We start from the raw sequence: 27,014 nt of genomic DNA on the forward strand, positions 1-27,014 counted from the left end.
GTGTCTCCTTTCATGTGGGCTGGAAAGGGGGAGGGGGGTCGGTGACAGGCCCCCTCCTGGCTGAGGGCCCTCGGCAGTGCCCGAATGGTTCAGTCTGCCGCTGCTCTGGAAGCATATTTTAGGTTTTATCTGGCATCCCTGCATTTTAAAAAAAAATAAAGTTTATGTTAACTTATTTGAATGTGCAGTTTGTAAATCACTGTGTACATTGTTGACGCTATATAAATACCTGATGTTTGGGCAGACAGAATGCAAGAGGCATTTGCTAAAACCAACACAGACAGAAATAAAAATGCTTTACAGTTTTGTATTTTTCTTTTTTGCATATTTAAAACCAATAAAACATTTATTTTTAAAAAAAGTGCTTTACAGTTCATTAAGGGACACAGGATTCAGAGACAATGGGTTATACTTCCGCCTGCCTACTGAAGGATTTGGACAATGGCAAACAAAAAAACAGTGACCAGTCTGGTATAACCCCCTCCTTTTTCCAGCATGCCTAGTATCCTAGGATGTCTTTATTTTAAAAAAGCTTATTTTTACTAACCATTTTCTATTCTTCAAGATTCTTTTCTTCAATCAAGTCATCTTCATGCAGCTGAGCAGGGCTCTTCATGCAGATATCTGGATTTAGAGTATCCTCAGCAATATCTTCAACCACTTAAAGACTAGGGTGTTAAACCCCCTTCCTGTCCAGGCCATTTGTCAGTATTTAGCGCTTGCTTTTTTTGGTGGTTTTGAATCACCACTGGGGGTTTTTTTTTTTTTACTATATAACAAAAAAGTACCATAAATAAAAAAAAAAAAACATTTTCTCTATGAAATGTTATGAAACATTTATTATCACCCACATTTTTTGGTAAAATATAAATGATGGGGTCACATCGGGTAAATAGACACCGAACATGTCAAGCCTTAAAATCACAAAACATAGCCACACCCAAAATTGGCCATAGGCGATGCTTTAAAAGCTTTTACCGCTCATCAGTTTAGTGTTATCAGTGATGGCCCTAAAATGATTACTCTCACTCTGACGATCACGGTGATATGTAACAAGTGCAGCACAATGGGCTCAACCGTTTTTGCATGCATGTTTGCGTGTGTATGTGGGGGGCGAGGGACTTTAAAAATGTTTTGGTGTTTTTTCTAATTTTTTTTTTATATGTGACTATTTTCTTTAAACTTCTTTTTTTACACTAACTTTATTGCTGTCACATAGGGGGATAAGAAGACCCCTGTGTAATAACCAATTTACGTGACAGGTCCTATTTATGGAGTCTCCAAGACCTCTATGGTCACCAAAGACCACTTACAAGGACATGTCTTCCAAATACTTCCAAGCACTTGAAGTCGGGTTATGAAGATATGCAACAACAACCTCTGTTTGTAACTTAAATGTTAAAACTGTTAATTTAGACATTTTGTGCTGACTGTTAGTAGCTGCAACTGAGCTCCTTTTTGCTCAGCTGCAGCCGCTCCTTCTACTTCCCTTCCACAGTGCCACCCAGCCACATGCCTGGAGTGTTGGTGGTTACCAAGTAACAGGCCAGATTTGGCAGCACGCCTTCTCTTCCTGTTACCATTGGCTGAAGGCACCCTGCTCAGGAGGCATCGTCAATGCTAGGCATTGGTTCGTTCCTGTCCACCTAGCCTCCTCTGCTGCTATTGGTCCATGGCATTGATGCATTATTTCAGCATCACAAGCCCAGAGCTCTGAACTTGTGATAGCATTCAGCTTCCTGGCTCCTGACCCACATTTTCGTACTCTGGATTTCCTTGAGCCATTCACCCTTTTATTCAGATACTACTACTCTCTTGGACTGCTGCCTTTTCTGCCCCCTGTTTTGTATTAAATCTGCTCTCATGGATTGCTGTCTTCCCTCACATCCGTTTTGATAATGACTACTCTTCTGCATTGCCTGCTGCTCTGAACCCTGCTTTGGATAATGACTACTCTTTTGCTTGTTTATTGAAGAAACAAGTGTCAATTAGCCAACGTTTCAGGGTCACGTAGCGTCCCTTCTTCAAGACAACATAGTCATTTCGCCTTGAAGAAGGGACCCTGCATGGCCCCGAAACGTTGGCTTACTGACGCATGTGACATGTTTCTTCAATAAATTTCTGTCTTCATGATTTTGGAAAACATGGCGCCATTCGTGTAATTACTACGAGCACCACCACCCCTAATCAAGGTCCAATCTCTGTAAGGAGTGCAGGTGACACATCATAATACTATATGGATATGGTTTCTGACATCTCTCACAGTACACAATCACTTTCTCGTGAGTTACTGGGTGACATATTTTGTGCTGTGAATATAGCTAGTGCCTTCAAACATGGGGGCATCTGAGTAGCAGTAGGCATACTATGCTTTAAGGGAAAGGCGACTGCTATAGGTGAAGCTGCACATACACTTGGCTTTTTTTTGGAGAACTAGTCACTAACCGGTATCCCTCACACTGACTAGCTGGACTGAGTGGTGGGGAATTTGGTACCGTTTTATGGAAAACTGTCCCAATCACAAAGTAAACCTGTCATTGGTGTTTGTGAAACCCTTGCAGTCAGCTATCTAGGATTGCAGGGATAGGGGTTGCAAAACTTAAATATTCTTTGCTGAATGAGATTGAGCTCGAAAGATATGATCCCAACTCTGCTAGATAACCCCCAAGCCTTATCTCTGTGCTTCTTTATGCTTGTTCTCCCCCTGCACAGGGTTCTTTCTTTTTCATTAAAAAATTAAACTGCTTGAAAGTAAAATGGGATTTTCATTTCCTGCAGTCTAAGCTTTGGCATGTACTTAAGTAGCGGGGTTTCTAATTTGAAAGCAATTACAAAAACTGTTGCAACAGCAAGGCACGTAGTATAGTTGAATGTGTCCTTATATGAACCTGCTCCATTTTGAATGGTACAAGGGATTAAATGTAATCTCCTTGGAAACAAAAAAAAATATTAAGACTGTCCCTTTATTACTTACAGTATATAATAAAGGACAGGAAAAGGACATCTTTATTATGATATAGTATCAAGCATTTGCTGTTGCCTGTTGTTTTCTTCATGCCTTTTATTAAAATCTTGCTCAATCATATTTTTTCTTTGTAGCTAATTGATCTACAGAGTAATGTGCTAATTGGTAAACTGGAAACAATACTGTGTTCTGAGGTCATATTCACTGTAGAGTTTGTGACAAGGAGAAGTAAATCATGTAAATAAAATCACTGTGACTTTGTAGTGACAAACTAAAGGGAAATATTTGACTAGAATTAACACAATTGGCTTAAGGTCCCCACACACCTTACGATAACCGTACGATAATGGCGGGAAATCCCGCGATCCTACGATTATCGTAAGATGTGTGGAAGCCGTGCGACCTCTACTACTGTAAGGTCGCACGACTTTAAACTTACGGACATGTTCGAAAACCCGCCGAGCATCGTACGATGTTCGGCGGGTTTGTGGCATGTCCGTACGATAACAGCCGTACGGGCCGGTGTGCGCAAGCGCACACTGCCCGTTCGGCATTGCGGTCATCGGAAGCCCGCCCCTCAGGGGGTGTGGCTTGCGATCATCGCAAGTACGATCTGCCTATGCAAGATAGGCAGATCGTACGTTTTTTTAAGTACCTTACAACCATCGCAAGACAAAAGTCTTGCGATGGTTGTAAGGTGTGTGCCCAGCCTTACATTTGCCACTAGGTGTTATCTTAATTTCAAAGACGCTAGGTGTCTTAGCTTAATTTCAAATTGTGGTAGAACATTGGTGTTACCCCAACTGAACCCTAACTATCTACATAGATGCATATGACAACAGTCATTGAATTGGTACTACTCCAAAGCCTACGCTTGAGTCTCCGCTTCCCACCTAGGGAGCAGGCTTCCAAGCCTGTCTTGGCTCAGAGTACACCTAACAATATGGAGCAGTCGCCATACACCAAGTATTTAAACCTTTTTAATTCACAATGAAAGGGTCAACATTAACCCCATCTACCATTGTTTTGCACTGTATTGATCTCAGTCAATAAAAGAATTTTAAAAAAAATAACTCCATCTGGTAGCCTCACTCTCGTATTTTTCCCAATAGGGGCTTTATTGACAAGTATCTGGAATGCAGAACTGTTTATCCTAGATGAATAAAATAACGCAGTTTGGGACGTTTTAAATCACATGTTACTATTTCGTTTACAGCCATGTGCCAGGACCACAGATCCTGCAATATACTGTAAGTGCATAGCACTTCACTGGTTATAAATATGAGCAATACGCTTCTAAGAAATTACATTACCTGTCATTTTTGGTGAGAAATTCTGTACCAAGCTCATGTAAGAGCATGTCCGCAAAATATTTTGTAATAATTTATCAGTGAATTTTCATAGAATCATTCACATGAAGAGCATTTCTTCTAATATGATGTTGTTCCAAAACTTTAGTTTCCCTACTGTTTTTCTAATTTATATAAATAGCAGAGATATAGGTGATCTAGGTTTCTGTAAACATACATGATTGGACAGAATTGTCCTGTTGGAAAATCAGAAGTATAAAAGTCTTTATGCATTTTGCACTCAGGTGCTATTAGCTATAAGGCTCATAAGATTATTCTGTAAATGTGATAAATCTCAGTCATGTTAGTCAAAAAAATGTCTCTCCCTATGGCCAGCCTAAGAGTGTTATTGACACAGGAGCATTTTTGTTATTGGCACAGATGCATTTTTACTGAAGTGTTATTCTAATGCTTAAAGCCCAACTGAATATTCAGTTTATAACGACTAAATACTTCCCAGGTACATCAAAACAAAATGTGTGGAAAGTCTTATGGTTCTTTAGAAAGTAAACCCAGCCTGAGTAGAAAGTAACCCCAGCCTGAGTAGAAAGAACTTTCCCCTGCCAGCATGCTGCAGAGAAGGACTCTTGCTCTCTGGATGCAGAAGCGGTCTCTCTGCAGGGCTCTGACACGCCCACTGCTGAGTTAGAGCTTGAGCTCTTGAATCAGCAAGGAGCATGAGCTTTATTAATTGGAAAGCTCTAACTCTTACTCAGCTGGGTGCATGCTGGACCCCTGCAGGGAGACCACTGCTTCCACACAGAGAGCAAAGATCCTTCTTTCTAGCATGCTGGCAGTGTCAGGCTTTTCTACTTAGGCTGTGGCTGCTTTCTAAAGAAAAGGAACGGAAAGACTTACATCTTCTATTTTGATGCACATGCAATGTATTAAGCTGATTTAACTAAAACTATAGTTGGTTTTAAAATATGACATATTGTACCTCATTTTCCTTCCTTTTTTCAACTACATATGTTAGTTGCTTAAATTATAGGACAGCTAATAAAAATGACACCAAGCACCTTCTCTTCCTGTTTATAGAATGTATCTTACGGTTTATTTCTCCCCCAAAATTTAAACAAATTCTTGATCTAATGACTGCCCACTGAGGACTTGTTTACACCTCTTCCACTGGATCGAATCCTGGCCAACTCCCTGCGTTCTGGGGTGAGAGGGGGCATGGAGGTGCCTTCAAGTCAATAGCACTGCAGCCACATCCCCCCCACCCTCAGTGTGTTTTGCCCGCACAAGAACGTGTGGCACATCAATGCTTGTGTTCAGGTCAAGTGCGATGGCAAAAAATGCTGCATGCACTATTTTTTGCGATCACACTGGACCGGAACGCAGGCATTGATGTGCCATGCGCTCTGGTGCACGCAGGGAGCCAGCCAGGATTTGATCCAGTGTGTTCCAGCATCTAATCGTGCTGGAGCGCACTGGAAGTGGTGTGAGCAAGCCCTGAATGCTGTCAGATGAAGGTGCCATTTGCAATATAACACACAGTCTCTGCCTGTCTCTTTTCTGATATGATGCATCAGCTCAGCATTCAAAATGTATGAAGATCACACTCCCACTATCTTTTGGACTCATGTGATGGTTGCATACAGCAATTTTATAAGTTGATCACTCTACGCTTGTGTGACAGACAATGCAAGAGCAAGATCCACCCATTTAAATGCATTTCAGCTGTAGATAGTTACATGGTACTTCTCCATGAAGATCCTCAAGTCTTCAGATCTTGTGTTAAAGATATAAAACTATTCTTATTAACCTTTTGTGGATTTGTTGCTTTCCTTTATTATAAATGTATTCCTGCAAGTATGGTCTTCAAAAGTGAATCCAAAACTGCAGGAGAGGTCCAGCTAATGCCCAGCCTGGAGTTTGACTTAAAAATTTGATGTTACGCAAATTATTACCAATAACAGACAATTATTGTATAATTGTATGTTTGTTTTTTTCCATATTCCTGTAGTTATACTTTTATCCACATGTGTGCGCCAAGCAAGCTATTCACAAAAGCAACAATGACATCGGCTGGGGACAATTATTACACCTGCAGGGGTACCAACAATGGTAAATTTTTGGGACCTTGCATGCTACCATGCATTATGGTGCACTTTGTTATGGTAGCCCTTTTATTTTGGATAGAGTGGCAGTGCATCTTGGTGCACGAAATATTGGGCTTCCACCTTTTTATGTTTTAACCCGTTGCAACACACGCCACGTGAGTTCTTGTGCACTACCTTGTCCAGTTAAAATTAATGGAGCAAATGCTTGTTAAAATGTGTTTTACTGCACGTTAGGGCAATGCAAGTTTCATATTCCCATGGTTTCATTTAATTTTTTTAAACTGTAGCTTCAACTATTGAAGCGATCTGGCAGTGTTTTAGCTTGCCTGCACTCCATTTGCTCAACAGCATTTTCTATCTAAAAATATTAGAAAAATTAAGAAAAATATAAATACATAAAGAAAGAAAATCATATAGGGAATCCTATTATCCTATTATTACATGCCTTACCTGCAACCGACATCACAATATAAACGACTGCAGTGAGGCTGATTTGCTAAAGGAGTAACAGGCTGTTCTCCCGGCAAGGTGAATGATCGTGAATAAGGAGAAGCTGTTTTTACTATGAATACCTAATAATAATGTCCAAATATTTCCGTTTTTTTGTTATTATTATTATTATTAGTATTATTATTATTATTATTTCTTTGCACTTGATTGAATATTAACATGGCTTCACCCTATCATTAACACTCACTTTTTAAAAGTGAACATTCAATAAACTAGGTGAAGAGGCCCTACTCCTTTAGTAAATCAATGGTAGTATGTTTATGGCATTGCTGGCATAATGTCATTTGGTATGTCTTCTGATTGGGATGGGGGGCAGATAAACACATTACACTTATCCAGCTGGCTCAGTAAATTGAAAATATGTAAATTATTAGGAAACTGCTGTAAAAGGAAATGTGAGCTGTGAGCTATTCAAGTGTGGCATATAACATATGCACACGATTATATGCACACAAACATAGCATACGATTATGATTACACAAACACATAACAAACCATTTTTCTGTAAAAAGACTTTAATTTTAATAAATAGCTCAGATTAATAAATAAAGACAATATGTTCCCCAGATAAAATTTAGGGAGCAATGAGGAAAACATAAGGGATGGAGGGCATTGTTTTGCTACCTCCTCCGTCTTTGGAGGATGCCCAGTTTCACAGTGTAATTAGGGGATTTAACGCCCGAGGTAATTCAGTCTCCAGCACGGAAGATTTAAGACACACGAAACGGGGATTGGGCAGACGTTGCCATTGAAAACACCCCTGGTGTTGGGTAGGAATGGGCAGAGGGTTGCTACGTTTCTGGCAAATACCTAATTTGTCTTGCAATGTAATATAAAAAAGCACAAGTCTGTCACGTCCTTATTGCACATGATTATTATGTTGCAAAATGTTTATAAAAAATATTGTCCGATGTCCAATTTTCTTTTTGCAAGTAAAAAACCCTGGTTCCTCTTTCCATTTATCGTTCCATGCAGCATGGTTATAAAGGGATTACCTCTGTCATCCTGCAGATTAATGTTGTGTAATCTCTTCTTGTTCCATGTAAACCTCTGTTGTACTTGGTTAATGAAGGTTTATATGATGTAACAGTTCAATGTATAAAATGCAAAAGGCATAAAGAATCATGTGTATTGGTATGCAGCCTTTGCATTTGAATAGTGTATAACTGTCCTGTATATATATAGTATATACTCAATTCATATGCAAAGTCTCCACCAATCCAGCTTAAAGTTGGACTCCAAGCAAACAGCTACATACAGAGTTCAAATGCAAATATGGAAACTGTCTTATCTGCCATAGATTTTCTTCATTCTGTCTAGCCGTGTCTGTGATTTATACATCCCTGGTAAAAAATCAAAGTCTCCTGATTAGGAAGAAACTGACACCAATGTCTTCTTTAGTAGTGGTGTCATGTCCCCATTTACAGCCTGCTCATTGGATAATGAAGATGCAGGTAAGTCATTAACTCTGCTTACTTTCCATTTTAACATGTTCCCTGTCAGCACATGTGCATTCAACAGAGCCTGATTGGCCCAGAAACTGGCCATACACTATGTGACTTTCAGCGGATTGGCACGGTGGGTGGCCCTGTCAGCACCCTTCCGTCTGGCATCCTTCAATCAGAAAATCAAAGGAGCCAGATGGAAAATCTTCAGTATTCTAAAAGTGGCACACCCGTTGCTGTCAGAATACAAAGCACACAGTGGGAGATTCCTCCATCCACACTGTTTAGCATTAAATGGAGGAATCTGTTATATTGTTCTCGTTCAGCAATATAACAGTGTTTGGTCAGCTTTAGCACTGCCCCAGTCTGCTGTGCAGAGGAAGACAAAGGCTGATATGAAGGCAGATTCAGGTACTCATAGTAGTGGTATATCAAATACATTTAATTATGTATTTAAGGAATATACAACTGCATTGAATGGTGGTTTTATCTGTCTGGAGTATAGCTTTAAGAACAAACCTTTAACCAGCCCTAAGTCAGCTCAATCATCAATTCAGATGATGCTGCCCATATGGACATACTGTCATTATAAGCGTTGACTGCATTCTGAAATAATGAGATGTTGCTGGCTGACAGGAGAGAAGGACACACGTTTTGGGGTTGGCATTGCTAGACATGTATAAAAATATACATATATGTTTTTAGTGCATCACTTTGCCCTTAGAGGACATGCACCTAGTGCAATACTTCCACCCAGTAGTGTGTATGCATATCAGCTACTAATTATGAGTGCTGCACATGGCAAGGTCATGTCACCACAGGAGAGAACAGGAACATTAGCTATTACCTGCTTAGAAGGGTAGATGTGGCCTGACAATGACTGATAAGATCGGGTTAGATTAGAAGTAGGCAGTAGTAATCTGGTGTGGAAATGCAAACATCCAAACTAGGTTAAGTATGGCTATGGTCAATAAGTAAACACTTGGACATGCCTTGGTTAACCTAAAGTAATCTGAGGGCATCTCAATAATCTCCACTTTAAAGCAGTAAAATGACAAAATACCATTCTTGCACGATATGTATAATACCACAGTGCCATGGAGCATTTGAGGCTAACATGTTCCTAGACATATGACGTTAAGCTCTCTCCTTAGGTCACATGAGTTCTTAGCTATAAAAAAAAATAAAGTTAGAATAACTATTATAAACTATTTATGTCACCAAAACCTACAACTGCAGGATGTGTCATTTTCTTTTTGCTCAAGCAATTCGAGAACTGTGACATAAATTTGCATCCGATTCACATTTTGTGATCATATCATCGGCACACCTTTTCTGTCGATAATACAGAGTCTGTTTGAACTGGGATGTGAGATTGTGAGGCTCCTCTGGGATTTCAGACTGCTGCTGTAGTATTTTACTGTGAGTGAGCTGATAGACTGCTGGGGTGTGAAGTTAGATTTTCTGCAGACACTGAAGCTGTGCGTCCCCCGGGATCTGACTCTGCTTTTCTAATTGGGCTGCAGGCTGTCAATGATCTGTTGGTTTCTTGTAGATTTTAATTCTTGTGTAATCGTGACTCGTTGTGTTTCTTCCTCTCCATCCTTTCCCCCTCCATACCAAAGTCTTTCCTTTCTTCTTTTCTCTTCATCACACATCACTCTCAACACCCCGTAGCCTGGGGACCAATATTCTTGGGGTAATTCCAGCGTTCAGATCAGATTCAAACTCCAAAAGCTGCCCCATAAAATTTAGGTTAGGAGATATGATTGGGCGCTTTCCCTTCACAAACTTGTATGCATCTCCCACAGTCATCAGAGTGTGCTTCATTAAGTAGGCGATGACCACGGTCGCAGATCGAGAAACCCCAGCCTGGCAGTGGATCAGCACTCCTTTGCCTTTTTGCTGAGCCTCTTCTACAAGAGATAACAAGAGATGATTGTGAAACATCTATAGAAATTATCTGGGCATATGACATCTTTTCATGCCTGTGACTTTAACACCTTGCTGCCCAGGCAATTTCTTACTATTTGCACAAACACATGATAAAATATGAATTTTTGGTGAGAAAATAGCTTCAGACCCCCAAACAATCATATATTTTCTGAAAGCAGAAGCCCTGTAGAATAAAAAAATGCTAGTTGCAATTTTTGTATAACGCATGGTATTTGCACAAATGTTTATCAAACCGGTATTTTTAGGATAAAATACACTATAATGAAATTGAGTTAAAAAAACTGAATATAATACCCAATTTTTTGGTAAAATATAAAAGACAGGGTCACACCGGGTTAATAGACACCAAACATGTCAAGCCTTACAATTGCGTTCGCTCGTGAAACTGCAGAAAACTACAATACACTAAATTCCCATAGGCGACGTATTTAAAAGATTTTACTGCTCATCAGTTTAGTGTTACCAGTGATTAACCTCCCTGGCGGTAATCCCGAGTCTGGCTCGGGGTGAATTTTCCATGCTATGAGCGGTAACCCCGAGCCAGACTCGGGGTTGCAGAGAAAAGTGACACACCTAGAATGATTGCTCTTACTCCGATGTTATGTAACGTGTGGCGCAATTTTCGTTTTTGCACATTGCCGCACCAGGCGCGTGTTTGCGTTGTACGTGCATGTACGTGCATGTACGTGCGGGGCGTGGGACTTGAATAAATTAAAGTAACATTAAAAAAATATTTTTAATTTTTTTTTTACACTCAACTTTATTGCTACCACATAGGGGGTTAACATGCCCCCCATGTAATATCAAATATAATGTGACAGATCCTCTTTGTGGAGATCTGCTTCACCAGCTTCTTCCCCTGGGTCTATGAGCCAGGGAATGTGCACAGTGACACCGGAAGTGATGTAATACATATCACTTCCGGCTCCAGTGATTGGAAGAGAGATCAGCGGCTATAAGCTTGCTGACTCCCTCCGATCTGTCAGGGGAGACCCACTGTGCCGGTCCTGGGCCCGCACAGGGGAAAGCAGAGCAGGGTAAGCCGGCGGCGGATGAGCGGGGCACACATTCCGCCGCACCGTACAAGCGATCCGGCGTCTGTATAGATGTATGTCAACAAGTACATAAGGAAAGAACATTTCAAAATGGAGTCTATGCAGATGATCCTGAGAATCATCCAGCCATCAGATTGGATGCTTTCTATTGACTTGAAAGATGCGTATTTCCACATTCCAAATCAACCCAAGTTTCCAAAAGTTTCTGCGTTTTTCAATTGGTCAGCTACACTACCAGTTTGTTTGCCTCCCATTTGGGCTTACCACATCACCAAGAGTCTTCACCAAAGTGCTTCTCGCACTGGTAGCTTTGCTTCAAATAGACAAAAATGTGCATTTATCACTACTTGGACAACATTCTGCTTCTGCATCAGAACCTAGATTTGTTACTGACACATTGTGAGATAGTGATTATGACTCTAAAAGTTTGGTTGGATCATCAATCAAGACAAAAGTCAACTCACTCCAGCTCAGGAGCTGGTGTACTTGGGGGCCAGGATAAACACAGTACAGAACACTGTGGCACTCCCGAGAAGATACCAGTCATCCAACAAAGTGTCAGCAGGCCCGATGGCAAAATTCATTTTAGCCACGCAATGCTTGCAGATCATAGGTACTTTGGTATCCACAGTGCCCATGGTCAGGTGGGCCCAATGGAAGCCATGTCCGTTTCAGATAGGATTCTTGGATCAATGGCGGACGGAAGGCTTGAATCGATCAATTTGGATCACGTTACCAATGAGAGAAAGTATCAGATGGTGGCTGGGGGACCAATATCTCCTACGTTGCCATTCTCTCCTTCCAGTATCCTGGATTGTGGTGATGATGGATGCGAGCAAATTTGGATGGGGAGCCAATTGTTCTGGTCAAATAGCTCAGGATCAGTGGACCTTTCGAATGAAGGGAGTCATCTCCAATGTCCGGGAACTGCGAGCAGCATTTCAAGCGTTATTGGCGTTCCGGTCTCTATTGCAGGACAAAACAGTACTCCTGAGGATGGACAATGCTATGTTGGTAGCATATATCAGGAAGCAGGGGGGAACTCGCCGCAGCAGTGACATTCTGGGGTCCCTCAATACCAAAGGAGATTATTTGTCAAGAGCGCAGTTGGACAACAATGAGTGGTTCTCTTCACCTCAGATCTTTCAAGAGTTGATAAGCCAGACATTTCACCCAGAGGTGGATCTCTTGGCGGCCTCAGAGAATGCCAAACTAATGAAGTTCTTCTCAAGGTTTCCCTGCTCTCAAGCGATGGCATGTGATGCCTTGACAGCGGATTGGGACATTCAGACAGCATACGCCTTCCCTCCAATTCCTCTCATTCTGAGTTTTCTCAGGGGTCTACGCACAGAGAGTCACAGTTCTGGCCCTGTTACCCAATTGGCCCAAGAGACCGTGGTTCCCTCTACTTAGTCAGTTAGCTGTGGACGGTATGTGGACGCTGCTGGTACAGAATTGTTGTCTCTGGGTCCAGTCCTGAATCCTGCCCCAGAGATACTGCATCTCATGGCTTAGATATTGAGAGGCAGAGACTATTAGGTCTGGGCTGTTCAGAACAACAGCTTGCTGAGAGCTAGAAAAAGTAGTACCAATCAAACTTACAAAAGGGTTTGGCAATATTTCAGAATTTTGCCCCATTATTGCCCCAAGCAATTCAAGTGTTGGATTTTCTCCAGAAAGGTCTAGATATGGAATTGAGCATTAGTACCCTTAAAGGTCAAGTGTTGGCTATATCAGCCTTCACGGGTATTCAGTTCAGCGCAGACCCGCTGATGATTCAATTCTTAAAGGCGGTTAAAAGTTTGAAACCCCAAGGAAAATACTCTTCGCCAAGTGGGATCTGCCTATGGTACTAGAATTCCTAACTTCGGAAGCGTTTGAAAGCAAGATTTCTCTTTGGCGTCTGACCTTAAAGACAGCCTTCTTGGTAGCAGTTACATCTGCCATTAGAGTCTCAGAATTGGCAGCGTTGGGGTTTAAAGAACCCTTTTCAATGTTCTTTGCAGATAGAGTATTCCTTGTTCCAGTGGTTGGGTTTCTGCCAAAAGTTACTACTGATCTACATCTATCTTTTGCATCTTGCATCTTTTACATCTGAAACAAGAGATAGTTCTGCCTACTTTCAGGTCTGAGGATGGCCAATAGGTCAGTCAGCTGGATGTTGATAATACGCTAAAAGCATATGTTGACGCTACTGCCAATCTCAGACGAGCGGACAGTCTCTTTGTCGCTCCTTCTGGGAAAAGAAAAGGGTTCAAAGCATCAAGCAGGCTAATAGCCTCCTGGATAGTCAATCATATATCGCTAGCCTACAAATCAAAATGACTGGCTATTCTGGAAGGGGTGTCGGCCCATTCCATGGGAAGTGTCTCTACATCTTGGGCAGCTGCCAATAGAGTATAGTTGGAAATGATCTGCAAGGCGGCTACATGGTCTTCTGTTCACACTTTTGTGTCTCACCATTGTGTAGAACCTGCAGCCTTCACCACTGTAGAGTTTGGTAGGAGAGTTATCACCTCCGCCTCTGGGGGTGTATAAAAGTATTAATTGAGTATTCCCTCACTGGTTGTGTGCTAGTTATTTCCCATTAGTGTGCTGACATGGAGCTGACAGGAAAACTGGAAAATTGTATTTCACACTTGCAGGCAGTTTTCCTTTCCTGTCTAGCTCCATAAGAGAACAATACCCGTCCATTAGAAGTTATCTAGTTATGGAACGGTGGGCTCAGGGGTTCTGTTTAATTCATAAGTTATGGTCCTGATTAGTAGCAGGAGAGATTGGCATTAACCCATTAGCATGTTGCCATGGAGCTAGACAGGAAAGGAAAATTGCCAGTAAGTATAAAATATAATTTTCCAGTCATTGTGCTATTGGTTGCTTTGATCCTGTCAGACAACAGGATGCTGCTATGTGCAACCTTTTGGGGAAACCATCCCCATTGATTTCCATACTGAGAATGATGTGGTATTCATCAGTTCAGTGATTCATTTCCATGTGATTGTCAGTTAAACCAGACAGACAATTTGAAAAAAAAACAGGTGAATGCAGTTATTTTTTATTTTAAAAAAATCAATAGATGTATTTTAACTGCAACTTGTATTAAAAAACTTGAATTTGACTTGATGACAGTCCCTTCTATAGCAGTACTCAGAGCCAATCAGGTGTGATGCATTATTTGTGTGCCAGAAATGCTGACAGGAAGAGAGAGCAGAGAGATGACCTCATCAGTCTGTCGCTGCTCCTTCATTGTCCTGTCATAGGGAGTAGAAACAAGGGGGGAGGAATGACCTAGCTATGCTGCTTAACCTGCAGCAAAGAAAAGTCAGGTCACTAGACTGGCTCTGTTGTGCGGCACATATGTGTAAATCATAGGACTGCACAGACAGAAATACAACAATCTTTTGCATGTAATCAGCTTCCATATATGTATTTGTATTTATTTATTTTTTATTTTTTTATTAGAGTTCAGCTTTTCATAAACTTTAAGAAATACTTGAATGCTTATCCATTCAATCTAGGTGCCAGGATTAGATTTTACCAAGCCAGTGAATGCGTAGTTCCTGAATATTATCTAGCCTTAGGTCAAGGAAAAATGTAAATAATATATTTATTACACCTCTGGAATACATGTGCATTTCCCTATATTTTATCCCTTTGAACATGCTGCAAGTACAAATTAGCTGATGTGCCAGAATATGGATTGCTCCCCCCTTCCTCTTTGACATGACAACCCTCCTCCAGAATTGCTAAGCACATGGTATCAGCCCTGCCTACTTCAATTTTGATGGATTGCAAAGAACACAGACCTCTCCTTATCTCCTCCTCATCTCCATAACCCTTCCTTGTGTACAGGAAAAGAGCAAAGGAAGTTATCAGCTCACAAGATTTCTGGCAAAATCAGCAGATTTATTTTGCACTTATTTTGCACTTATTCTCGTCTTGACTATTGCAACTCCCTCCTCATTGGCCTTCCACTACACAGGATATCCCCCCTTCAGTCTATCATGAATGCAGCTGCCAGACTCATTCACCGTACCAACCGCACAGTGTCTGCATCCCCCCTCTGCCAATCCCTCCACTGGCTTCCACTCGCCCAGAGGATAAAATTCAAAATATTAACAGTCACCTATAAAGCCATCCACAACTCCGCCCCCGGATATATCTCAGACCTTGTCTCAAAGTATCACCCTAACCGTCCCCTCCGCTCATCCATTGACCTCCTGCTTTCCAGCTCCCTTGTCCACTCCTCCCATACTCGCCTCCAGGACTTCTCTAGAGTCTCTCCCATCCTCTGGAACTCTTTACCCCAACCTGTCCGTCTATCTCCCACCTTGACTGCCTTTAGGCGTTCCCTAAAGACTCATCTCTTCAGGGAAGCCTATCCCACCGCAACCTAACCACTGAACCTTCACATTCTCACATAATTCATTCCCACAGCTACCTCATGTATCATTTCCCCCTCCTCTTTTAGATTGTAAGCCCTCAGGGGCAGGGCCCTCCTTACCATCTTGTCTTGAATTGTATTGTAACTGTTATGTCTTCCTTATATTGTAAAGCGCTGCGCAAACTGTTGGCGCTATATAAATACTATGTAATAATAATAATAATATTAAACAGATATAACAAAACACTTTCAATTGTGTATTCAGCAGACCAAAAGGGAGCAAATAAGAAAAGTGAATTGTTAGGGTTTGCATATACTTTAACTACATAAAGGTTTTGTATGTTAATCCCTGTACATTTATAAAGACTTGCTGATTTTAAAGGGCGTTGCAAACTAAGCAATATCTACTACCACTTGCCAACCAAAAGGCAGTGGAAAGCCTACATGAATATTACTTTGCCTATCCAAGACAAAGTGATGGGTTCCCTTGAGAGGCCATACCCACTTCCACTGATATTTGCCTTTGTCACGCACCTCCGCCACAAATCCTGCCTCCTGAAGTCAATGAGCATGCCTGGTTGCGGGTATGAATGAGGGAGCATGTGACTTTCTCACCTTCCTCCCACAATGCAGTAATCAGTGTGTAAGCGTCCATTCGCCAGTCCCATCATATGGGGGTGGGAATAAAGGCCATTAGCCATGTGTAAGCTCCAGTACAGACAGACATAAAGTATACTCAGGGCTCTCTTAGTCATAGCTCCTGCAGGTAAACAGGGTAACAGGGGAGTCTGAGTAAAATAATTATCAGTAGGAAGAGTAGTGGGCTATTAAAGAACCCAAAGGCAAAATGACAGGTTCATTGAAAAAAAACAACCTGTACTTAGCGTCATTTATATCTATGATAACTTGATTCAATAACTTGAGTCACTAACTCAGAATAAGGACGTCTGACTTTGCTCTGACTTTCCCAATATGCAAACTTGTTTTGGTAAGGACCCTCCTTACCATCTTGTCTTGAATTGTACTGTAATTGTAATGTCTTTCTTATTTTGTAAAGCGCTGCACAAACTTTTGGCGCTATATAAATCCTGTATAATAATAATAATAATAATAATAATAATATCAAGTAATTATTTGACAACATACATTTTCTGTTGAGTCCACTCACTTACCGATAAATTCAAAGGCTTCTTCAAAGTATTGACGAAGGTCCTGCTTGCTGTTATCAGTGGCTGGTAGTCTCTTGTACCTCAAGGCCCCAGACTCAGCATGGTACAAAGGCAGATGAGTTGTGATGTTCAACACATGCCCTATATTTAGGGTAATCATGCAGGCTAGGTCTTGGGCATCCTTTTCATTCCCCAGGAACAGAAAAGGCAAGATGAGGCTCAGCTCAGCTTTCTCAAGGTCAGGAGACAGTGGCACAGGAGGGGACACCTCCACTGGCAGAACACAGTCATCAGTTGGGGCATCATTCAAAGCTAGAACAAAAAAACCTCAGTGTTAGACATATATTGTAAATTGAACACAATGTTCACAATGTGATAAGACATCTACATGCAAAGATACTAATGTAACTAAAAGACACTTATGAAACAGTGTGAGCTAAGAATTGTATCTCACTCACACTAAGCTTCCTGAGTTGTATTCTAGAAATTAATATAAATAATATTCCCTCCAACCTGAAACAGCTGATACATATATAAATATTTCCTCCAGATGACCATGAAAATCCATAAAATCCTAAAATATGTTTCTTATAGTGCAACTGAAGCCAAAACTGGAGATGAATTTAGAACAACTGTCAGGTTTTTATTGCTATCGGTGTCCCCATTAGGGACATTCATCCTCTAATTGTACCGGTGACTTTCACTAAACGTGAAAGTGATAGAAAATCCCACATTTTTGGTTGTCATCAGAACAGGACTAGATGGGAAATCTTCCAATGGGAACACTAGGTCTATTGACCCTGCTGAATACCAGGGTTTTCCCTCCCTTTAGAGGGATTTGCTCTCTCACTTCCTGTTATGGCTATCGGGCAGGAAATGTATAGAGAGATCTCCCCAATGGGACACAGATGGCAATAAAGCTGACAGGGGTTATAACAGGGGTTATAACTCTCCCTACTAAAAAGTTTTGGCTTCTGTTCTACTTTAAGCTGTTGAGATTCTTTACACTTGTTTTTAATATATGATGCATCCTACCAACCAGAGCAGGAGTTTCCTGTGTTGCAATTTAGGTGCCAAAATGGATTGGTGCAGGACTTGGTATGAAACGGCATTATGAGCATTAAGCCAAGAATTCAGCTTATTGTTAAGTATCATTTAATAGTTCCAATTATCATTTAATTTTTGTGGTTAACGGCAATCTATACCGAGAGAAGTATGTAGGCTGAAAATTCTAGATTCCTCTGACTTAAAGAACATGGTTCCTCTGATTTAAAGCTTATCTCTGAGTAAAAAATAAAAAGCTACATTTGCAGTGGGGCTACACTGCAAGAGTTAACTGCTCGTTTTTGCCTAGGACTATGGTGAAGGGTAAGGGCGATGCCCACTCCTTTGGCAGTCCGCACCCACCTCATCCCACTCACACTCTTGCTCGTGGACTGTTTCTTGGTGACCTCACATATAATTCAGGGCTATGGGTCCTGCATTAGATGTGATGACATCAGCAGGTGTCCAATTGACAGAGCAAAGGGGAGAAGAGGCGCCGGTCATTGAGGCCATGGAAGGGAGCAGGGGTCGGATTGGTAAAAATGCTGTACTTGGCTCCCCTAGAGAAAAATTAGCAGTTGACCCTTCAAGGGTAGTTTTTTTGTAACTAGCGATCCACATGCAGCAAGAGAAAACAGAGTCAGAATGCAGAAATCCTAATTTTCATACTAGTAGATGTCCGTGACTTACCAAGTATTGAAACCCTTAAATCAGCAGGACAGTCAGTCAACTAGCATTCCCAGAAGAAGAGGTCAGCAAATAGCAGCCCCCATATTTCTCTCAGCACAGGTTTCCTTTAAAGTGATATTAAACCCTCAGATTTTTTAACATAAAACAATACTGTAATGTGTGCCTTACTGTAATCCATGGTTGTTTCCTTTCTCTTTGCTGCTCTTCCTTTTAAATCTGTATATCTTCTCATGCTGGGCAGAACTTCTGTTTTGCAGCAGACTGCCTTGTTTCTGGAATGGATACATGGTGTCTGTGTGTAGGTTTGCAACCTGAGTCAGCATTAAGGGAAGAGGCCCTCAGCTGCAAAGGGAATTTCTCCCCCAGCATGAGAAGACATGAGGATTTAAGGAGGTGTGGGTAAATCTTCCAATTGGAAACACTTGATAAGGTGACAATTGTCAGTGGTAATAATAACCATTTCCTATTCTATTAAACACAAAACAATTGACTTTATATAGTATAGGATTAGGGGGTTAACATTGGTGGAGGAATAGGATTGAGTGTTGGAAAATGTTTGATAATGTTTACATTTAATTTAATTTAAGTTAATTTGAAGGATTAGGGTTAGTCAAGTAACAATTTTGTTCGTTTACGGGTTTAGTTTTAGAATTTGAGGGAGTTATAGATTTAAGTGTAAGTGCAAGACATAGGTGATTATAGCAAAAATTCACGTTTGATCTTTCAACCGAAAATACTCTGTATCCAAATGTATGTCAAGTATGAATGTGCCAAGTATGAATGTGTCAAGTCCAAAGCAACAAAAACTTCCAAACGTGTGCTGCAGTTACATTTTAGACGCATGGTTATGTATTTAGCTATAACGTCTATACTATATGTACAATTGGCTTTACAAAAGTGCTTCTCACGCCGACACATTTACAACAGGAAAAATGCTAGTATAATGGGAATCTGTCTGACCTCACTCCTCAGGGACACATTCATTTTCTTTGTAAGTGTCGTCATAAAGATCATTCACAAATAGCTGCATATTTGAGTTTGTGTGTCATAGAGGAAACATGTTTATCTTATAAATCATGCCATCACGTGCATATCTGCTTCTTTTCCTGTTTATAGGTTTGTTTTTGATTGCTTGTTTAATTGGTATTATTAAAGTGCAGTTCAGTGCCACCCTTTATTGCATCTAGAACTATCTAATGTAATCACATTCACTGTATATATGTTGTCATCTCTATATGTATGTTACAGCTGTCTCCATGTGCTACATGTGTTACGGCATGTAAACATGCTTTTTGTTGTTCCGGGCAGCCAGGTGTCTTTCACCTGTTCTGCCGTACGCTAATGTTGCATTATATGGTGGATCAGTTTATATTTCAGGGAATAAAAAAAGTCTTTAATGCTCCTTCACTCTTGATTATGTATTCAGGGAATGTTTACTCAAGAACTTTGAATAAATCTGAACTATGGTATGTTCATGGTACCTAGTAGTTGTACTGGTTTTATATTGACACTAATTTGTGTGTATTTCATCAAAAGTACAATTTTATCAATGTAGAAGGCCCTTTTCATTTATAGAACAATCATTCATACAAAACTGTTTAGCCAATAAATTGGCCATTTGTCTGATTGGCACAGTCTTATTTCAATGGGTGGTCTTACATAGGTTTCTACTTCTTTGTCCCCGTCTCTCCATTTGTGTATTTTGTCGGCTTTATTTTGTATTTATGTAATAACTGTTCTAAAGTGAATAGATTAAAACTGGAACAACACAAGGGTCTTGGCCAGACATGATAGTCAAGTGTTTTGCAAATGTTGTCCTTAGCATCCACTAACATGCCATGCTTTCCAGGATTCCATGTTTGGGAAACATTCTAGTCTTTAAAGTGACACTTAACTCAGGAGTTAAATCTTCAAAATACATTCAAGTTACCAAACTATTATAAAAAATTTATTTTATTTGTATGTTAACATGCTTTTTGTAGATCATCTCTGAATTCATGCTGAATCTGACACTGTCCTTCCTTCTGGAGGCTGTCTACTTTTGTTCCCCATTGTCCTTGTGTGTGTGTTGTAAAGTAGCCACAGCTCCGAGCTCACTCCCGGGGAGGAATACAATCTCAATACAAATTATTAAACTAAACATGAAATTGTAGTCCATCAGGAGAGTGAGCTTGGAGCGGCGTTTTACTTTACAACACACACAGAGACCATGGGGAACAAAAGTAGCCACCCTCCAGAAGAAAGGACAGTGTCAGCACCAATTCAGAGATGATTTGATGGTCTACAGCTGAGTGATGCACAAATAAGATACATTTTTGTTAATAGTTAAAGTGACATTAAAGGCAAAAAATTTTTTCCCTCACCCCAATGTAAATGTTAGCACTTACCTTAAATGATGTCTCTTTTTCCGATCTTCCTCTTCTTTCCCTATGTTTTCATCTGTCCCTCCAGCGGTGTGACGTCACTCCGATCCAGCGCTGACTGCTCTGTCTCTCCGATCCAGCGGTGTCTGCAGGCGGGTGCACGCGTCCATAGACTTACCTTGTGTCTCTCCTTGTCTCCCGGCCGAGAATCGGAACTGCGCATGCGCCCGCCCCAAGATCCTTTGCGGCCGTATGAGCAGTTCCTGATTCTCGGCGCGGGAACGAGCGGCGATAACTAGGTAAGTTTAAAAGGATTTTAAGCGTTTTTTTATTTATTTTTGTACACTTCTTGCCTATATCTACTGCATGCTAGCAGTAGATATAGGCAAAAAAACCAGAGGGTTTAGAACCCCTTTAAGGTACTTGAATGTATTTTTAGGATCTAACTCCTGAGTTTAGTGTTACTTTAAGACACAAGCTGTCTTTGAATGCTTGCTACTTTATTCGACCTAGTTAGCCACATAAAAGGTATAATTTGTCTCTTTTGCCAACAAATTTTGATGGATAACATTGGAAACCACGTCATTCTTGGAGACCACATCTGTTATTAAACTGTTATAGCTCTTGTTATCTATGACTGTTACAAGGATGACTAAAATTGGTCAGTGAACCATATATGATAAAAGGAAAAATCAAATGTCAGGAAATATATTATTTGCCACACAGTATATTTTCTTTAAAATCATTTTCTTTCTTTTTATTTTTCAACATCTTTACATTTTCTTTTCTTTCACTCACCTCTGCCTGTTCCTCCTGAACTCTCTGTTAATGGCTCAAGTAGAAGGTACAGACTCTGAATCCTCCTGTTTGTCCCCTCAACTGGAGACAAAGGTGGTGGTGTTGATGGTGGAGGAGGAGAATGGGGACGTGCTGGTTCATCTACCTCAAACCCTTCTAAACCTCTTGGGTCCAGTAGCAAGGGTGAACCCGCAAGCATTCCCCCCCTTGTCCGTGACATAATTTTCCGAGCCAGCTCATCTGGCCAAATAGCACGTACGCTGTAATCATCATCCTCATCATAGCTCACCCTTGAGCTCCCTATAAATTGTGGATCAAAAGTTACAATAGGGTCACAGCTGCAGGATGAACCCACAGATTTTCTTGGAGGACGAAGTAGGCGCCAACAGCCTTTGCAGCCACATTTTAGAGGGTGAAGCGCCCAACGGAAGCATGAAGGTGACCGTGTGGATGGCGATGGAGGAGAACCCCTCCGACGAGAACAGGGTTCCCGTGGCCAGCGGGGGGGTTGGAGCTGTGAAAGTTGTCCAGGCAAAGTGAGGTCAGCATGTGATGGTGCTCTGTGGCCAGGTTGCAGGCCTCTGACTTCAGGAGCCATACATGAATGAGGTGGAGCCCGCAGAGGAAGAGAGCGGGGACGAGGCAAGGGAGTGGAGCGATCTTCTAGGGGAACAGGGGGCATGATGCTGCAAGGAGAAATATGAATTATCAGTTTATAATATTGTAATTTAAGAGTCTACATTGCATTTTTTTCGGTTAAGAGTCAAGTATAATACAAATAATATGCATCATTTTAATAGTGACGTGTCAATCTCTGTTGGGTTTCCAGGCTGTTAATAGGAGATTACACTATAGCACATATTTACTGGGAATTCAAAACTTAACTTACAGAAGTAACAATACCCCAGATTTTTATTACACACACACACTGCATTACTGGCTATTTGAAATGAGCAAAGACTGTAAATTCATGTGCAATTTCTTCATTCCTTCTCTGCTTTATAGCTGATTTTTTTTTTGTGCTGCCTGTCTGCTGTTTGTGGTTCTGCAGTGGCTGCCACTTTCAAACGTGAGCTCCATCTAATACGCAGAGATCACCTTCACATACTGCAGGGATCCTACGACACTGCTGCCTTGCAAAACACAATGTACGGGCCAAATTCACCAAATACGCCATAATGCAAGAAAAAAAGAAGCCTGATATCTAAAAGTGATGTCACAAACATATTCCATTTATGAATGTAATAGCTTGTATGTTATACATACCTATTCAAAAAAATACATGCTGGGATGCAGAACGTCAACTACAACGTGTGGTTATTGAACATTGGGATAACAGTGGATACTTAGGATGTATGTAATGTTTGCATGCTTAACATTAATATTATTAAAAAATAGTGTTTGCTTGAATGATAAAAGAAAGACTAACATGCATGATAGAGAGATAGATAGATAAATAGATAGATAGATATTATTGTACTTTCTGTATTACACTTATTTGTTTCTTGTAAAAACATGCAAGAATTGTTAAAGAGATTGCACATTAGTGATTACATATAATTCCACACAATTGTACCTTTGTCAGCTGTTCCCCTCCTCAGTTAATATGGATTCCTTAATAGTTGGCCTCATTTGTGCATGACTGACTCCTCAGTGTCAGTGCTTGTGCATGTCCTTTGTGTTGGAGCCTGTTGGCGTGTGTGTGTGTATATGTGTGTCTAGTGTGTGCAGAGGGTGACACTGAATGACGACTGCAAGCACCCTCCCTTCCTTACAGGATGACATCACCGCCAGCCAATCAAAAATCGCCCACATTATCCAAACAGACAAACCAGCCCAAGCTAATTACTACCTTACACATTGTGCTGATTACAAGATAATAGTATGTCTGACAAAGAGGAGATGAATACTGTTGAGGCAGACTGACAGAACAAACAGAGATTTGGGAAGTTACAAAGAAAAAGATTTTTGATTGTGTGTGTAATTATTTGATGCATTCATGCGCGGCTAAGTGTTTAAATTATGACTCTGATTTCTATTATTTTTTTTAACTTTCAGTTTAAAAGAAAAAAAAAAATTGGTATAATTAGGGATACTGTATGTGTTGTATGTACAAGTGCTTATTTCGATGAATGAAAGGAAATAGAAATGTGCAGTGCGGATGGCTCGCCGTTTGCTGATTTCAGCAGATTTCATCTTTCTGAAGGGGACACTTCTGATAAATGAAGCATCTTCTACACATGAATGAGTCCGCACACTGTAATAAAACACAGAGTTGTCATGAAAGCACAATGCAGCCGCACAGATGCAGGGCATACTAAGGAGATGGTCTCATGTGATTCTTATTAAATCGTATTATATGACAATGTAGATAAGAGAGATTTTCTTCTTCCAATATTTCCTATACACGCAATCATTTCAGAAAACATTATATAATTGTAAGAAAGGTTATTTAAAAACATGGAAATCATCTTTCTTTGCATACAGTCAGATATTTTTGTGCCCATCGCAGGGATGGAAGATTGTGCACGGGTTATTGTTACTGCTTTTCCTCTGTACTGTACTTTTAAAATGGGGGGAAATCACACAAAAAAATAAAATAACAAAATACAAGATAAAATTAATGGGGAAAAAAAATACACAAGATAAAATTCGATTGTAAGCTTCTCGAGGGCAGAGACTGATGTGCATGTGAAGCGTTGCGCAAAATAGTCGGCGCTATACAGTATAAATACCTGTAATAAAAATAAATAAATAAATGGGGGTAATTTTTCAGAAATGGAGCAGACAGAATGTGGAGCAGTTAGCCATAGTAACCAATCAGCTTCTCTTTTCAGTGTGCTCAAAATTTTAAAATGAAAGACAAAAGTGGATTGGTTGCCATGGACAAGTGCTCCAGGTTCTATCTGCTTCAATTTGAATAAATCCTCTCCATGTGTTGTGGGGTGCTAGGTGCGTTGTGTTGCCGTTCATTTCAATGGCACCCCATTGCACCTCTCGGTCACAGCGCAGCTCAATACCGTGTATTGCAGTGTGATGAAAAAAGTAACGCATGTATTTCTTTTTTTTCCATCTTGCTGTAAAACACAGTGAAGGGAATTTATCAAACTGGAGCAAACAGAATCTGGAGCAGTTGTCCATGGCAACCAATCAGCTTCTCTCCTCAGTTTTTCAGTTAGGATTTAAAAATTTAAGAGAGCTGCTGATTGGTTACCATGCACAGCTGCCCCAGATTTTGTCTGCCCCAGTTTTGATGAATTCCCCTCAGTGGAATATCAAAACTGGAGCAGACATAATTTGTAGCAGCTGTGCATGGTAACCAATCAGCAGCTCTCTTCAGTTTATTCAGTTAAGCTTTGAAAAAGTAAAGAAATAAGCATATTGGTTGCCAACTGTTTTACATACTGTCTGCTCCAGTTTTCATAAATTCCCCTCAATGTGCTGCAATGCACGGCAGCTGAGAGGTGTGTTGGGGAGCACGATAACGGGCGCTAGGTGCGCTGTGCAATAGCGCGCATTCAAGCAGAACGCCAGGGAAAATTATTATTAACCCTTGTAGTGGGGCTACCCCTGCAATGCAAGGGTTAACTGCTTGTTTTGGTCTAGGGAGGAAAAAATTAAGTTATACTCACCCGGTCTAAAGGTGCCCATACACTGTGCGATTATCTCACGATAATCGTGGGAAATCCCACGATTTTTTTATTACTTTACAACCATCGCAAGACTAAGGTCTTGCGATGGTTGTAAAGTGTATGGCCACCTTAAGAGCCGGCTCAGGGGATCGGGTGAGCTTAACTTTTTTTCCTCCCTAGACCAAAACAAGCAGTTAACCCTTGCAGTGCAGGGGTAGCCCCACTGCAAGGGTTAATACTAATTTTCCCGGAGTTCCTCTTTAATAGCACAGTAGTGTGTGTTCTGTGCACAGTATCGTGTGATTGACACAATGCTATGGTGTGACTGGGCCCTAAAACTCAACCTCTTAGCATGCTGGGCCAGTGTGAATAAGTCCTAAAACCAAACAACTATATTTCCAGGTAAAATGCCTTCATATAATTGGTATTATTTAAGAATTTGTGACTTCATTTAGGAATTCTTGTGATCCAGTCATTCCTGCCAGACCTTAAAGACAACCACTGCAATGAAATAAGACGACTTGGTCACCGATGCTTCGACTACTGGACAATGATGGAGCAGCAGAACGTCACTCTGCTTTCTCCACCTGGCAGAAAGCTTCCTGTGTTAGATTGACAACACTGTACAATGCAGTAGTGTTGCCTAATAGGCTCCCAGTGCCGGTCCTCATTCTGAGTATTGCTGTCTGTTGTGTTACAGGAAGGTAATATCTTTATATGGTGGTCTTTTACACATGCCTAGAATTCAGCTTTGAATTTTTTTTTTTTCACTTTCAGCCCGCATGCTGAATGAAAAAAAATCCCATTTAGCGTGGATGGAAGAATCTTCCGCTGCTGGCTATTGTATTCAAGCAGCTGTGGGACGGCTGCGGCTGATTGGCTGCAGTTACTGATCACCTGACAATTTTCTGCCCAGCTCCTTTGTTTCTTGGGGTTGGCAGGGCCACTATGGCTCGCATTTCATTCCATACACAGGAATCAGCTGAAAGTTACCACCATATGGCAAGCTTAACATAAGAGACAACGGAGCAAAAGGTGGTAGGACATTTCACACAAGAGGTCTTATAATCACTTGAGTAATCTGGCTTTTGCACTTCAGCCGCAAGGCCTGCCAGAGTTGTGCACTGAGATAATTAAGGTTATTCACTTTACCTCTCAGTGGTCATAATGTTATGGCTGATCGGTGTACATGAGATACTGCACTTATTCCCTTGCATCAAAAATGAACAAGAATTTTGCATTCTGTAAGTGCTGGTGATTCCTTCCATCCATATCCTAAATACATCCAAAACATTTTATTTCTCCAAGAGGAGTGATGCCGGAGTCTTGCTGGAGGGTACATCCAAGAGGAGTGATGCTGGAGCCTTCATCCAGGAGGAGTGATGCTGGAGCCTTGCTAGAGAGTACATCCAGGATGGGTGATGCTGGAGCCTTGCTGGAGAGTACATCCAAGAGGAGTGATGCTGAAGCCTTGCTGGAGAGTTCATCCAGGAGGAGTGATGCTGAAGCCTTGCTGGAGAGTACATCCAGGAGGAGTGATGCTGAAGCCTTGCTGGAGAGTAGATTCAGGAGGGGGGATGCTGGAGCC

General features: G+C 41.0%; 1 protein-coding gene across 1 annotated transcript; it reads right to left on the reverse strand.

The window, feature by feature from the left end:
• Nucleotides 1-9,599: 9,599 nt before the first annotated feature.
• Nucleotides 9,600-23,516, reverse strand: LOC108794177. Its single transcript, XM_018565182.1, has 4 exons — nt 23,371-23,516; nt 21,795-22,480; nt 16,903-17,211; nt 9,600-10,251 (listed from the first exon to the last, which is right to left on the reverse strand). Exons 2-4 carry the CDS (start codon nt 22,474-22,476, stop codon nt 9,986-9,988), a joined length of 1,257 nt encoding a protein of 418 aa, XP_018420684.1. The 5' UTR covers nt 22,477-22,480; nt 23,371-23,516; the 3' UTR covers nt 9,600-9,985.
• Nucleotides 23,517-27,014: the final 3,498 nt, after the last annotated feature.

The sequence above is a fragment of the Nanorana parkeri genome, unplaced genomic scaffold (assembly GCF_000935625.1).
Source record: "Nanorana parkeri isolate BGI_ZX_2015 unplaced genomic scaffold, ASM93562v1 scaffold25, whole genome shotgun sequence".
NCBI lineage: Eukaryota > Metazoa > Chordata > Amphibia > Anura > Dicroglossidae > Nanorana > Nanorana parkeri.